The sequence below is a fragment of the Poecilia mexicana genome, unplaced genomic scaffold (assembly GCF_051168715.1).
Source record: "Poecilia mexicana isolate PSO_F unplaced genomic scaffold, ASM5116871v1 scaffold_4, whole genome shotgun sequence".
In the NCBI taxonomy this organism is placed as follows: domain Eukaryota; kingdom Metazoa; phylum Chordata; class Actinopteri; order Cyprinodontiformes; family Poeciliidae; genus Poecilia; species Poecilia mexicana.
In genome coordinates, this window is record NW_028263373.1 from 7,769,926 (window position 1) to 7,784,134 (window position 14,209).

At 40.2% G+C, this 14,209-nt stretch overlaps 3 protein-coding genes across 8 annotated transcripts in view; 1 reads left to right on the plus strand and 2 right to left on the minus strand.

Annotated features, from left to right (window-relative positions):
• pip5k1ca (phosphatidylinositol-4-phosphate 5-kinase, type I, gamma a) overlaps positions 1-5,146 on the minus strand; it is a 47,689-nt gene extending 42,543 nt beyond the window's left edge. For both annotated transcript variants that reach the window (XR_015762654.1, XM_014986963.2), the window contains exon 1: positions 4,410-5,146. Coding sequence is in view for 1 of the 2 variants with exons in the window: in XM_014986963.2 (XP_014842449.2) it covers positions 4,410-4,542 (133 nt within the window). In the remaining variant the exon portion in view is untranslated. The remainder of the gene's footprint in view (positions 1-4,409) is intronic.
• A 1,208-nt stretch (positions 5,147-6,354) lies between these two features.
• gpx4a (glutathione peroxidase 4a) lies at positions 6,355-14,180 on the minus strand. Of its 5 annotated transcripts, none has more exons than XR_015762657.1 (7): positions 14,077-14,180; positions 8,874-8,968; positions 8,643-8,787; positions 7,347-7,498; positions 7,132-7,156; positions 6,819-6,972; positions 6,355-6,717 (listed from the first exon to the last, which is right to left on the minus strand). XR_015762657.1 is itself a non-coding variant. In XM_014986958.2 (7 exons), the coding sequence occupies exons 1-7, from the start codon at positions 10,483-10,485 to the stop codon at positions 6,685-6,687; spliced, it is 603 nt and encodes a 200-aa protein (XP_014842444.1). In that variant the 5' UTR covers positions 10,486-10,549; the 3' UTR covers positions 6,355-6,684. The 5 variants fall into 5 exon arrangements, 2 of the variants coding, with proteins under 2 accessions (XP_014842444.1, XP_014842445.1); XR_015762655.1 differs by lacking the exon at positions 14,077-14,180 and adding an exon at positions 10,393-10,551; XR_015762656.1 differs by lacking the exon at positions 14,077-14,180 and adding an exon at positions 9,128-9,287.
• On the plus strand, positions 11,109-14,019 carry polr2eb (RNA polymerase II, I and III subunit E, b). The gene is made up of 8 exons (XM_014986956.2): positions 11,109-11,300; positions 11,694-11,868; positions 12,624-12,739; positions 12,844-12,924; positions 13,010-13,068; positions 13,175-13,253; positions 13,688-13,760; positions 13,882-14,019. Exons 1-7 carry the CDS (start codon positions 11,244-11,246, stop codon positions 13,751-13,753), a joined length of 633 nt encoding a protein of 210 aa, XP_014842442.1. The 5' UTR covers positions 11,109-11,243; the 3' UTR covers positions 13,754-13,760; positions 13,882-14,019.
• Positions 14,181-14,209: the final 29 nt, after the last annotated feature.

The window sequence follows — 14,209 nt, forward strand, 5'->3', positions numbered from 1 at the left end:
GTCTCGGAGACGGCAAGGAGCGCGCATCAAGACCTTGCCGACGGAGGAAAGGGAAAAAGGGGGGGAGAGCAGATGGATGCCGAATTCCACAGGAGGCATCTTTGTGCTTCTGTCAGCAGTTCTGACAGACCAAGGCTAAGGAGGCAAACGGAAAAAAAATAAAATAAAAATACAAGGGAGGTCGGGAGACTGGCGGTGAGAAGTAAGAGGCAGAGTTTAGGGAATCGCTCACCGAGGAGGAGGTGGACAAGATGCTGGGAGTAAAAGAGAGGAGAGTTTATAAGGCTGAAGGTGAGAGGAGGTGAAGCTGTCGGTGGGGGTGGTGAGATCAGAGGTGTTCATGCTGTCACGCTGGCAGAACACAAAAGGGACAAATTACCACCACCTGAGGAGCAGAAGCCTTTGAGGAGGTCTAAATACTCCGGCAGCTTTTTAAACAGCCAGCTGCGACTCTTACTCACTGTTGCATTCACACGTTCAGAGCAAAGTCATAATTACACATGAGAAGGACCTGGTGTTAACCAAATGCTGGTGTTGAGCGCCCGTCACGTGCTGCGTGAACAGTAACGGCTTTGATAATCCAGTAAAACGCAGCAAGGACCTTGGCTATGAAAACTCCCGTTCCTTTCTACCAAACCGATTTCAAAGCCCAACGTGTTTCATGGCAGACAAAGGTTGGGAGCTCAAAGGAATAAAACAGAGTAACGTTTCCGTACTCGCTCTCTCTCCACCTGAATGAGCTGCAGACGTACCTACAACAGACGCGTTGTGGAAAATGTAGTTTTCTCTTAAATACCTTATTAAACCTCTGTGCTTCTTTTGACTTAATCACTTCACTGAAAACAGCCAACTGTGAGTCTTCCTCCATATTGTGGATTGTTGTCCTCACTTCATAGTGACTACATGTGATGCATTTACTGCTTGAATTTTGTGGGTTCTGATTGGTGGGGGAGGAGCCAGGCCGTCGGCCTCCTACGCAATTCCACTCCCTTCAGTGATTTCTCCCAACAAGCACACACAATGTTTAAGGACACCACTTCACGCAACATGTAGGTTTTTGGACTTAATAATGAAGCAGGAAAACCTGAAAAGACAACATCTTACAGAGTTGTATTCACAAATTCTACCCACAAAGGCCCAGGCTGAGATTTGGACCTACAACCCTTTCCTTATATGGCCCAATCTCAATAGCTACATATTATTAACAATAAAATCATACCCAAGCACTTGGGTATGATTTTAACAATGGAGAAGTTAAAATGGTACCTGGGGCTAAAGGATGTTTTTATCCATCTACAGCTCCAGGAATAAGAGATTAAACCTCTTGACGTTGACACCTAAGAAAAAGAAAAATCTAACGCAGTCATCCACAATGTTTTCTAAAATATTTAAGCAAAGGATTTCCAATCTTTGGTATATATAAATATTTAAACCTTGTGAGTCACCGAGAGCCCACTGGAGTCAGGATGATGAGTGGAGTTAATTCAAAGTCCAGAAAGTCTTTGTACATTTCCACAGAATCACCTCTGAGAACTGAAATAACAGCAAGGACTTATGGTCTACATTTGTCAATTCTCACTTCCACTAATGAGAGTACTCAGGCCCTTAGCATATAAAATTAGCCCAGCCGTTACCTTCCTACGCAATTCCACTCGATTTTCATCTCCCTTCTGGGCTCCGTCTGAGATTTCTCCAACTGAGCTCCCTTTCTCTGGCTGAACTTCAACCGGGCCAATCAGCAAAGAGTCGTGAATGACAGATTATTCACTGTTTTAGAATTGCAGCCTGACTGTAGTTCGGCAATGGCAGCGGAAGAAGTGAACGGATTTAGTCCGTGTTGGCCACGCGTCCAAACATTGACAAATTAAAGTCAAAGCAAGAGGAACATTTAAGACATTTTATTAGATATCATTCGGCTTGGCATTTATCTCTTCACAGTGAGGGATGGTGGTTTACAGCGCATGTAATCTTGGCTAGGCTTCGTAGCGTAGCTTCCTTCGCAATCGAGCTAGCTAGAGCACTACATACATCATGGCCTAATGTTACCAATGAGGTAAAATCAGATCCAATCTTTTCAAACTTCAACAGAATCCACGCCTCCAGCAAGCAATCGTTTTTCACTAGCCGAAGGTTCGGATCCTCCGTACGAAGCAAAGCGTAAAATATGGGGTTTGTTTTTACCAGCCAAACATCAAACGTGGCACTGACAGTGAAACAAGCCCACAGAATGATTCTACCACCACCATGCCTGACAGCTGGGACAGTGTTTTCTTAGGTTTCAAAAACCCTAACCCTCACTTTGGCTCTTGTCATACTTTGAGAATCTGGCCCCAATAGCTCAATCCTCTGAGCACAAAACCTTCTACCAGAACCTATTTGGATGATTATTAGCCTCAAACTTCACCATTGCTTTTGGGTCTGAATTTTTGTAACAGGGTTTTCTTGCGTGCAGATTGTGACACTGGTATTTCAACCACTTCCAGTTTGTGGCTGGCTTGATTGTTGGTGGTTCCTGGATATTTTTGAACATCATGGCAAGTTTTCTTCATCCAGAGGGTGACAGTTTCACCTGATACCTGACAAACATGCATAGTATGTAAATGAAGTCAGAAACCTACAGCAGAAGCATTTCTCCCCCAAATCTCATCACCAAGCACTCATTATTAGGGTGCTGTGGAGGTCCCCTGCAGGGGGGAGCTGATTTTATTTTCACTGCGGTTGCCGTTTAGTTATCTCTGAGCAGTGCCTAAGAATACACTTTGACTATGCAGCTTGGAATGAGCAGCCCAACAACAGGATCAATAGTGACAAAAATAATAATTTTCTTTATCAGTACATATGAAGGTTATACAGCAAGCTGATAAATGTGTAGAAGCTGAGTTTTTTTTGTAAGCGTAAACCTCAAAATGAAACAAACATTTTAATATTGCGAGCGTCAAAGAGGAGGATTACAGAAGTAGAGGAACGATATGCAAGAATTGTGGTGGATGGTAAAGTCACAGCTTACATTTAATTAAGGATTATGTTGGTTTTTCTTCTTCAAGGAGCTGCTTTTCCTACCGTGAGCAGCCGTTTGTCGGTTTTTCTTGTGTTTCCAGCTGGCTGTCGTGAGCAAACCCCTTCTAAAATATATATATATATTTTTTTTTTTTTTTTTTTACAGTATACCTGTAAAGTGTACATTAGCTTCGGTTTTTCCTGGCTGAAGTAACCATAAAACCCTAACCCTAACCCCCAATAAACCCATCATATATTACAATGTACAAACCGCTGGGGAAAGGGGGGCGGAGGGGGTTCTTTCGCCAAAATCTTGGGTTTATATTGTTGTGACATTACACCACAGCTCACTTTTTTTGTTGGGGTGTAAAAAACATGAAAATCATCCATTTTCAGGGAGGGTGGCGCAATTGTCCACACTGTTGTCTCCCTGAAAGACGATCCAGGACCTTCGGTGTGAGGTCTGCATGATCTCCTTGTGTATACATTCGTTCTTTCTGGATACTCTGTCCTCCTTCCACCGTGCAAAAACATAATTTGTCACTTTTCACTTCATACTCAGACGTCAGAAAAACAGCAACACCTCCAACTGGGAAGGTTGGAATGCTTTCCAACTTGCACCTGAGACGCTCTCAACATTGAACATATAAGTGTGCATCCACCAGCAATCCTGCAAGAATTAAGGATGTACACGATAAGGTGGATAAAATCAATTAATTTGACTTCATCAGTCTTTTGGGTTGAAAGCCTAACCCCATGGCTCAAATTCAAACCCAAACCTGTTGCGTTAAATCAAAGCAGGGCATATTTCACCCTGTAGTGAATCTGGAAAAATAACACAAATTGGGTTTGTTTTTAATGAAGTGGTTTTTACAGTTCATGTTTCTCAAAATCAAATAGAAAAGTCTTCTTTTATATATATATATATATATATATATATATATATATATATATATATATATATATATATTATGTATTATTTTTCTAATTAACAAGAAGCACCAGAACGAAACATGCTGTCTCTGTTAGAGAGGTGGTCTAATATCCTAGCAACGCCTCTGTCTAGTTTTTATTTCCCCCAGCTTACTAGTACATTTATCAGCTCATACATATATAATAACGCCCATTTGCTTGTCTAATCTTGTCCGTGATTCGTTGTGTTTCTAGCCGCTCAGAACACGCAGACAACACGCTCCCCAGTGCCAAGAACTGCATGTTCATAACTTCACCTGCTCTGCTCACCCATTACCAAGCTACTAGCTTAGCTTTCCAGTTCCTGAGGCTAGCAGAGATGAGTCGGGACTTTCTGCTCACAGCAGCAGAAAGAGAAAATCTAACAAATAACAATAAGAAGGAGGAAAATAAACGAACATTAAAGAGGAATGGAGGTTAATGAATACGTGATAAAATACCCATGTCTGCGGCGTCCATCCCGTAGCTGACTCCCACAACCGTCTCCCCATCATCGGATGCTGTGGCTCCGGATAGAGGGCTCCCTTCCCCGGCCTCCGACAGCCCGACCGCTCCCTCGGCTGCTGCTTCCATTCAGCTTCCCGGAGGAAAAAGAAAACAAGCACGTCCTCCGAAAGACAGACCCTCTCAGCGGCGGTGAAATCCCGGCGGAAGGCGGAGGGACGCGTTGATGGATGTGTCACGGTAATCACCAGGAGTAATGTGAGACGGTTCTCAGCGACGGTCCCCTCATCAGTGCGGTGTTCCCTCACGAAGCAGCGCAGAGTCCGCTCGTCTTGGCTGCACTTGCTGCTGCCTACTGAGCAGCTCCCGCTGCTGCTGCCTGGTTGGTGCTGATAAAGGAAGCTCTGGCTCCATCTGCAGGCATGTGGGGGAACTGCAGCCAGGAACTCACTGAAAACTTGCATTACTGGACATTTTCAGTGTGTATCTCTTGTGAATCCTGGAGTTAGCAGTGGCATCTTTAACTTTATTCATTCTTGAATACTTTTATAAAAAGACCGTCAGAAAACTGCACTATGGATTAAAGTAAAGTGATTCTAATAACTCAAGTAAACATATGCAGGTTTTTTCCCCTCCCCCTCACCCAACTACTCCATCAAAACCCATCCTTAAATTTTATGTATGCAAATTGATAATAAATTCTTATTACTACTAATAATATTTTTTAAAGAAACTATGTACAGTTCAAACATACACACACAGACTCGTGCAGTTCTTACCTGCACAGTTTTTAGCAGATTTTTCAAGTTAATATTTGGAAAATCTCAAGAGAGCTGCAGCTCCTCACATTATCAATATCAAAGATCAGTAACAGTACAGTGAATTGGGATGGCACAATCTTTCACAAATTATATTCTCACTTTTTTAATTGTGGAATTAAATAGATTATAAAAAAGTTACAGCTTACATTGCAGCCTATATGTTGCAAATCACTAGATTCAAAATGGGAAATGTATAGTTTCTAGATATAGAAGTTACGCCCACAAAGATTTCTGTTTCATATCCTGGTATCCTATAAGGCTCTAAAAATCTATTAACTGTTTTCTAAAATATAGTCAAACAGTTTTAAACTCTTCCCTCTCCACATTCAACTGGCATCCCATTAACCATTTATTCACAGAAAGTCAGAACCCAGCCTTAAGTAAACTAAAAAAAAACATACGGGGCCTGAACTGGAGCAAAAATATTTATTTATGAGCTTTTTAAAAGAAATTATTAATTTACTTTTGACCTAGAATTGTTTTCATTTGACCTATTCAGAGAGGAAATACTGTCCAACAAGCCCTAACCTGGTAGATTGTTGTTCAGTTGTTTTGGGCAGGAACGTGACATGAAGCTGGTCTGATTCATCTCATTAATTCAATTCCAAAGATAAATAGGTCAAACTGTTCTTGCAGAAGCTACAAACTCAATGCCAACTTCAGAAGCACTATGCCCGCCATATTGAGCTAAACTGCAAGCTAAGGAAAATATTAGAAAAGTTGGCATTTATTCACCACTATAATTATGATACACACACAAAAAAAACTTTAAGAAACTGGAAAAATGTAAATATTTCCTTATCAGTGAAGCGGTTCAGTTATGTGATCATTTGTTTTACTTATATGTTTGAATTTTTATTTTTTACTGCAGACAGTCGGCCAACATTTTCTTGCTATTATTTATTGTTATTTCTTGGAAGGGTTTTTGGAAGTTGGCGTCCTGAGCAACTGCCAATATTGCCTATTCCTAGAGCCATCTATAGCTATCATTCAGTGGTAGTTATTTAATAAATAATGTCAACTAAACAGTCTGCATGCTTTGGGCCCCTTTTAATCTCTAGCCAGTTGTGGAAAAAAGCAACACTAACGAGAAATCTCACAGACCAGACCAAAACTACAATTTAGATCTGAGCAAATTTATTAAGAAAAAAAAAAAAAAGGCATCATTTTATGTAGATTAAGAGAATTATTGATGTGCACCGGACACCCCGTCTCCTTCTCTCCAGTGAACCAGATTCATATCAGTTTTGAGATCCTTCCAGAAGGTTGGCACGCCCTTTTCATCAGGTCTGTCCTGTCCGCAATGCGGGTTTCAGAACAGACCGTCACTGGTCTGGGATGGACCTTAACCATATGAATCGGTTCTTGGAGAGGCAAAGACACGAAAGGAAGCATTGGAGATGTAATATGATAAGCATGGCATCAGTAGTCGAGGAATGATTGAGGTGTATTAAAGGTATTTGGGAAGATCCTTCTCCACCACCTGGAAACAAAGAAAGAGTAAAATGTCATCTGGGAATCTTAAAGTTTCTATGAATAATGAGACAGAAATCAAGTTAGTTTGTTCAATGTTTGCCACTTAACACAAGTTGGTGTAAAGGGAAGTTTGATCAAGGTTCCTGCAAGTCTGTCACAGCTCAGATCAATTTGGTAACAGAGGGAAGGATTTTGTACGTACACTTGGATCGTCCAGGGGTCCGTATCTTTTCACCACCTGCCCCTCCCTGTTGATCAGAAACTAGGTACAAAAAAGAAAAGAAAACAGAAAGTAACTTAGCATGAGCTTTACAAAAAAAACAACACACCGAACAGTTAAGTAGTAAAGTAGTTTCCTTATTAATTTAGGAAAAAAAAGAGAAAACAAGGTCAAACAATCTAAACTGTGAGTTGGGATTACCTTAGTGAAGTTCCACTTGATGCTACTGCAGGATTGAAAATAAAAGGCATGTCAGAAAAATACTTTCTCATTTGATTGACCTTCATTTCAGCTTAAATAAATCCCTGGTGCTAAAGTTGATTTTAAGATGCATTGTAATCTGCAGCTGTGATTAACTGGTCTCCCAACTTTTACAGACTAGTGTCTTACTTAAATATTTTTTTTTATCAACGTACTTTCCAAAGGTTCCCTTCCCGTTGGGCTGCTCCTTCATCCACTTCCACAGCGGGTGAGCGTTCTCACCGTTCACTTCGATCTTACTGAACATGTCGAACTGAGCATCGTAGCCCTGGGCGAACTGCTTGATCTGAGTCTCGTTACCCGGCTCCTGCAGGTAAAAAAAAACAGAAAGCAAACGGATATGACGGAGACCAGTTAGTTTTAAAAAAACAAAATCAATACACAGTAAGGCAAGACAAAGTTTGAGTTCCTGGCCCACCGGAGCCAGGCAAGTGTTTAGCACTGTGTCAGCCGTGAAGTATGGCGGTGGTGGCATCATGCTGAGGATCTGTTTGGTGGACTATTGTTAATTTCTTCAACTTCAACTCTAATCGATAGATGGTTGAAACGTGGACACAGTGGGTGTTCTAATGGGGCAATGACGACAAACAGATCAAAACTGGTTTCAACATGGCTAAAGCACAATATCATCAACGCGCGCGCACACGCGCACACACACGCACGCACATACACACATGTACACACACCATCGCATGTTTGTTTAAAATTTGTGGCCAGGAAACCAACCAATTGAAATCAATTTAAATATCTAGATTCAAATAAAAAAAATCGTGCTTGTTGGCTGCTACAAAAAGCGTGTTGTTTTACTGCAACTTCCTGGATTTTTTTTTTTTACCAAACATCAGTTGGTTAGTGTTTGTGTTTAAGTTTGTATAATTTTGACGCAAGGTGGACTAGATGAAGCCCAAAATAAATTGAAACTGGTGCTTCCAAGTCATGTTTTCAGAAACTGCTGATTTTGTGTCAGATTTCTTAAAAAAGAACAGATAAAAAAAAAGAAGTTATTAATTCCCAAACTATAAACTACAATGATACTAATGAAGACTGTGTGCAAGTTGCTGACCGGTACTGTCTGCCACAGAACAGACCTGAGTCACAAAAATATTATTATATTTCTTTCATGGGCTGAACCTACACTTACCTGAAGGTATCTTTCTCCATTTACGTTCTTATATTACACAGAGCTTCATAAGGCTGGCAGCTTCTGGATAATTCTGCTGACTAACAGGCAGAGATCCAAAACAAACACATTCATAAAAGCCTTACCTAGTAAATGCCAGCACTGTCCCCAGCGGGAAAACACTTACATCTGTAACTACGTCTGCGGTCGTGTAAATTGTAAAATCTGTTATCAAAGTCTATTCGTTTTAGCATGAATTTTTTTTTTTTTTTTTCAGGTCGTAGTCCAGCTTTGCATCAGTAAAATACGATTTAAGTTAATTTAAACTTACCTGGTTCCCAAACTGGTTGGATGGGAAGGCAAGGATGCGTAAACCTCTCTCAGCGTACTTGGCGTGCATCTTAGCAAGCTGAGAGTAGTTTACAGGAGTTTTACCTCATTTAGAGGCAACGTTGGTGATGATGACAACATTTCCTCTGAAGACACACACACAAAAAAAACACATTAAAGAAAGATACTGTAGCTGTCACATCAAAAGAGAAATGATCACAATCAGACTTACCTGTACTTCTCAAGGGACACCAAATTCCCATCGATGTCTGTTGCGTTAAATTCATAAATGGACGTAGCTCTCTGCCAGTCCTCGATGGGGGTAGACTGTTGGGGGGGGGGGGTTAAAATGATATAAGAGCCACGTCAGCATTTCTACTTCGAATTGCGTGCAAATGGGGATACAAATACTGAAAAAATAGCAAAGTTATAAATAAAAATTAGATTAAGATTCAGCATTTAAGCCCTAATTTGATTCCGTCTTACCATCGCCTGCAGCAGGACAGAGAGCAGCACTGTGCACCCTGTCAGGCGCATGATTGCCTCTTACTTTGTTCCTCTGAAGACAGAGAGAACAATCAGCTCTCTACGCCTCGCGATCTGTGACTAAAGCTTACAGCCTCAGACTGACGCAGATAGAGCGCACACCAGGTGGTTCACAATCTACCAGGGGGCGGGCGCAGATTTACAGAAATGATAAGCTGTGACTCCTTGGTTCTAAACAAATAAATCCAGATCAGAAGGGCACATGTCCAGCAGTCCATAGTTCAAAGTTTTTTGATAATCTTGGGGGGGGAAACTGAGCTGCATGCGGCCCCCGGGGCAAAGAGCGGTGGTCAGAGCAAACACACTCAGACTGTTTGTGTAACGCGATTTAATTAAGAAAAAAATAATCTAACTGGAAACCAGACACGTTTGGGGAACACATGCAAGTTGAAGAAGTTCATCTGAGTGCCAGAGCTTAAAAGCAACCAAATCATAAGCCTAGACAACAAAAGAGTGTGTGTTTCCAAGACGTTTTAAAGCAGCGTTATGCAAGCTGATGTGGGAAATCTCCAGCGTGAGTGCCGAGAAAAATATTATTCAATAAAAAGCAAAATGACCTCGATTTGGTAACATGTTCAAAAGATTTAGAAGGATTTTTCTTATATCATGTTCAAGCAAGTTTGTGTAATATTCACCCTTTCCATAACAGTAATTTACTAATACAGAAAAATTCATACAACTGGAAATGTTATACTGTTATATTTTCTTCAGAGACTTTGAAAAACTTTTTTTCATTCCAATTCCAATTTATTCCATCAAATATAACTGCGATAAACACATTTAAATTTATGGTTGGAATGTGAAACAAACAAGGGTATGAATGTTTTTTAAAGCTGTGATTCAGTTATGCAACATGACAAACGGCACATGCAGCTGTGTTTTTAAATGATGCGGTTATCAGCAGGTGACATGACCCAGAGGGCAAGAGGGATATTGATTTGAGTGTCATGAAGTATAATCTTGTTACTTTGAATATTTGTCCGAACCAAAGTACACTGTCTGTGCAAACTGTGTATAGAGTACAGGGGTGTTAGCCAGCTAGGGAGCCCTTGAATGCTAATCAAAGGCTCGCAGCATGACGACACTAAGAAAAACAAGCTAACAGAAATATGATGTTACAGCTGTGGAGGTTAGCTTGCTCATTGTTAAGCAAGTTTGACAATCTCGCACACGAAAACACATCACGTATCAGAGTTTTACGTTACCGTTGTAGATAAAACAAAGTACAGTATCAGCGCCAACAGCGACCCAATGCTCGCCAGAGTCCCTACTGCAAAAATAACATATAAGGGTCTCATTTTGGGCAGTTTTGTATAAATACGGGGTCCAACTCCATAGCAGCTGACCGTGACTGACTCCGCCCTGCTGAGCGATATGTTGTGAAAGAGCTGGAGAGGGCGGAGCAAATTGTTAATGTATTATTATTATTATTATTATTATTATTATTATTATTTATTCATTTAGCTAACGTTAGCGTTAACATCGCCGCCATATTGTGATAGTCATGAGTTATTTTTGTTGCAGTAAATCCAAAATTGTATAAAAGCCACTGGCGCATGCTATTTTAAAAGCAAGATTTTACGTAACACCATTTGAATATTTTTTCACAACAATATTGCAATAATAATCATTAATATTAATGCCATATTATGGCAGACCATGACCCTGATTTTAACTAAAACTGAACTGAACAAAGTGCATTGTGGAGCTGTATAAGAGTTTTCTGTATTACAAGCAAAAGATAAATATAAAATTACTTGAACGTGAACTTCCGTGAGCCTTTGAACCAGAAAAAACATCCGTATATGAGAAAACAAAACAAGATACCGTTTCCGGTGGGGAATTAACACGACGCTGCCACTCACAATATGGCAGACGCACTGGCCATGTCTATGGCACTGGCGATTCATGTCTCACAGCGCGTGACGTCATTACCCTGCGTTAGTAAACGAAAGCGTGTGTCGCCTTGTCTAAGACGAGGATCAAAATTGACATATCCATTTAAAAAACTTAATACTTTTTGATCATTTTGTTCATTTGGGCTATTTAAGGCGGTATGGATGACGAGGAGGAAACTTACAGGTTGTGGAAAATCCGCAAAACCATCATGCAGGTGCGTTAGATTTGAAAGTTATCTTCCTTAGCATGTTAGCTCGGCGAGTAGCTTGTTTCAATGAAGAGCTCTTCGTGGTGATGGAAATCCTGGTGTTTCATAGAGTTTTGTACTCTTTTTCTTGCTGACATTTAGCATTTTCAGTGTAATACAGTAGCAACCTATCAAAAATAAAGCTTGAAAAATGAATAACAGATTAACTAACGATACAGTTTGACGTAAATATTCTCGCTGTAACGTTCCTGGACTCCACTGACTATCATTATTTGAATATAAGCTTATGCTAAAAGTAAGAACCAGTGATGGATAAAGTCTATATAGTGGGACTGTCAGACAGGACAAACCTGCTCTAAATAAATAAACAAACTAACGTTGCTTCTGATTCTCCCACAGCTCTGCCATGACAGAGGCTATTTGGTGACACAAGACGAGTTGGATCAGACTCTGGAGGAGTTCAAGAGTCAGTTCGGAGACAAGCCCAGCGAAGGTCGACCCAGACGTACAGACCTTACGGTGCTGGTGGCACATAATGATGATCCCACAGATCAGATGTTTGTTTTCTTTCCTGGTAAGGTTTTGCTTTTACCGTTCAGTCTTTAAACGGTACTGTGCAAAGTATTTGATTTACTTTGAAGGATTCAGAAATTGTGTGTTTTATTTAAGCAATTTTGAGCAAAAAAATAAATAAATACAAAATTTTTCTTAAATTACTTTGAAGGTTTATGTTAAATACTATTTTACTTCTTACTTTTAATCTACTTTTTGTACATCATTTTAATATTTTTAGATTATATTTGCTTCCCAGTATCAGCACAACACACACTATAATAATAGTGTAATATAATAATAATAATAAATGAACATCTTGAAATTCCTTCATTTTTTTGGAATAGAAGAACTACAAAATATCTTTTCCTTTATATGTTCTAGCTAAAAAAAAAGTAGAAATCAGGAGATCAGAGCTTGGTAGATTCTAGAAAATGGTCTAGTTGACAAAAAAAAAAACTAAATGAAACTGAAGTTACATCTTTTACATATTTCAAGTGAGAGAAGAAATCTTAAGAAGACTTTACCCAGAAACTGAGATATGCGATACTATTTTTTTTTATTTTTTTGCAAGATTTATCTCATATTCAGTGTCAAACTGTCCGATGAGGTGTAAACAGCTCTAGTCTTTTCCTGAGAGAAAGACGCAAAGATATTCAAGTTCTAACTTGAACAGGAAGAAATGAGGCACAGTGATTGCAAATATTACTGCTTTATTTGAAATTTCATCTGATGGGTGAAAGAGCTTCGTCTTCATCGTTTTGTCGTCCCCACCAGAGGAACCCAAAGTGGGGATAAAGACCATCAAGATGTACTGCCAGCGGATGCAGGAGGAGAACATCACCAGAGCCATCATTGTGGTTCAGATGGGCATGACGCCCTCGGCCAAGCAGGTGAACAACTCTCACACTCGTGCAAACGCTTCGCGTGAGAAGGTTTGGAAAAGTGACCCTGTCCTGGATGTTTTTCTAAATCTGTTTATCGATATTTGTTGCAGTCTCTAGTGGACATGGCACCCAAGTACATATTGGAGCAGTTTCTGCAGCAGGAGCTGCTTATTAACATCACAGAGCATGAGGTAAACAACAATGAGTTATTTTTATTTTTAACGTGAACTAAAAACGACGATGGTTTCAATTCTGCATCCTGTCTCTGGCTTTCAGCTTGTTCCTGAGCACATCGTCATGACGAAAGAGGAAGTGACTGAACTTCTAGCCAGATAGTATCCTGATCGATCCTCCTCTGCAGTTTGTGTCGCAATGTGCCGAGAGGTTTTATGCTTTGTTTTCTGTTTGTGCCTTTGTTCTCCTTAACCCCTTTTAATTTAGCAAGTTAAAGGAAAGCCAGTTACCAAGGATACAGGCCGGAGACCCCGTGGCTCGCTACTTTGGATTGAAGAGAGGACAGGTAAACATAGACGAGCACTATGCATTAAATACGAGTAGAAATAATCTGTGACATCTGACTGGGGAAACTCCAGCAAGGTGACAGGCAAAACCAAGCATGCAAATTCCTAACCAGGTAGAAAGATCGAACCATAAAAATAAGAAGTGCATGCACCCGAAAGTGGTTTTGACATTTAAACAACTGCATAAATGGTCCAGTCAGTTCTGTAAAAATGTTTTTCTCACGGGTTCAGCTGCAGGCCAACAGCGCTTACCTCAAATGTTCTCATTATCAGCTTGACTTCAAAATGAACTCTCTGTTCACTGGAACTTTTATGAGCAGCACAGTAGTCTGATTTGAATAAATGTTTGGACAAATGCAAAACACCATCTGCAGTGTTATGGAAACATCATTAAAAAAAACCCAAATGGAAGCTGTTTCTGTGAATTTCACAGGTTGTGAAAATCATCCGACCCAGTGAAACTGCTGGCAGGTACATCACCTACAGGCTGGTCCAGTGATGGACAGGTACGCAAAACAACTTTTAAGACATTACCCATTTTAAAAATCTCTAAGCCATCCATTTGTATTTCAGGTCTTTCAGTTTCGAGTTGCAGAGTCTGACGCACGTCTCTGTTTTGTTTTCCAGTTCTTCTGAATCGACTTTCAGGACCGCTGAAGTCCAGTTTTTGCTTGTGGATGGAATTTCTCCTTGTTTTTAACTTCTTTAGATTCCATTTTTATTTGTATTTACTGATTTTTGTAAAATAAAGTCAATTCAAATATGGTTGCCTGAATCTTTAGTTTAGAGTGTGTAGAGCTGTACAAGAATGCGAGTGCCTACCTTCTTTTTCCTTTTAAAAGGCATGCTGCTGCTGTCGTAGGCTGGAGTTTCTAGTGCTCTGAATTTTTTTTTATCTCTTCTCTCACATGCACTTCCTCTTTACGCCCTCCCTAAAACCAGATTAGTGACATCA

Coding starts and splice junctions, on each gene's coding strand:
- polr2eb (XM_014986956.2), top strand. CDS start 11,244: ATGGATGACGAGGAGGAAACTTACAGGTTGTGGAAAATCCGCAAAACC. Junction 11,869..12,623: donor GATGTTTGTTTTCTTTCCTG/GTAAGGTTTTGC, acceptor CGTCCCCACCAG/AGGAACCCAAAGTGGGGATA. Junction 12,740..12,843: donor TGACGCCCTCGGCCAAGCAG/GTGAACAACTCT, acceptor TATTTGTTGCAG/TCTCTAGTGGACATGGCACC.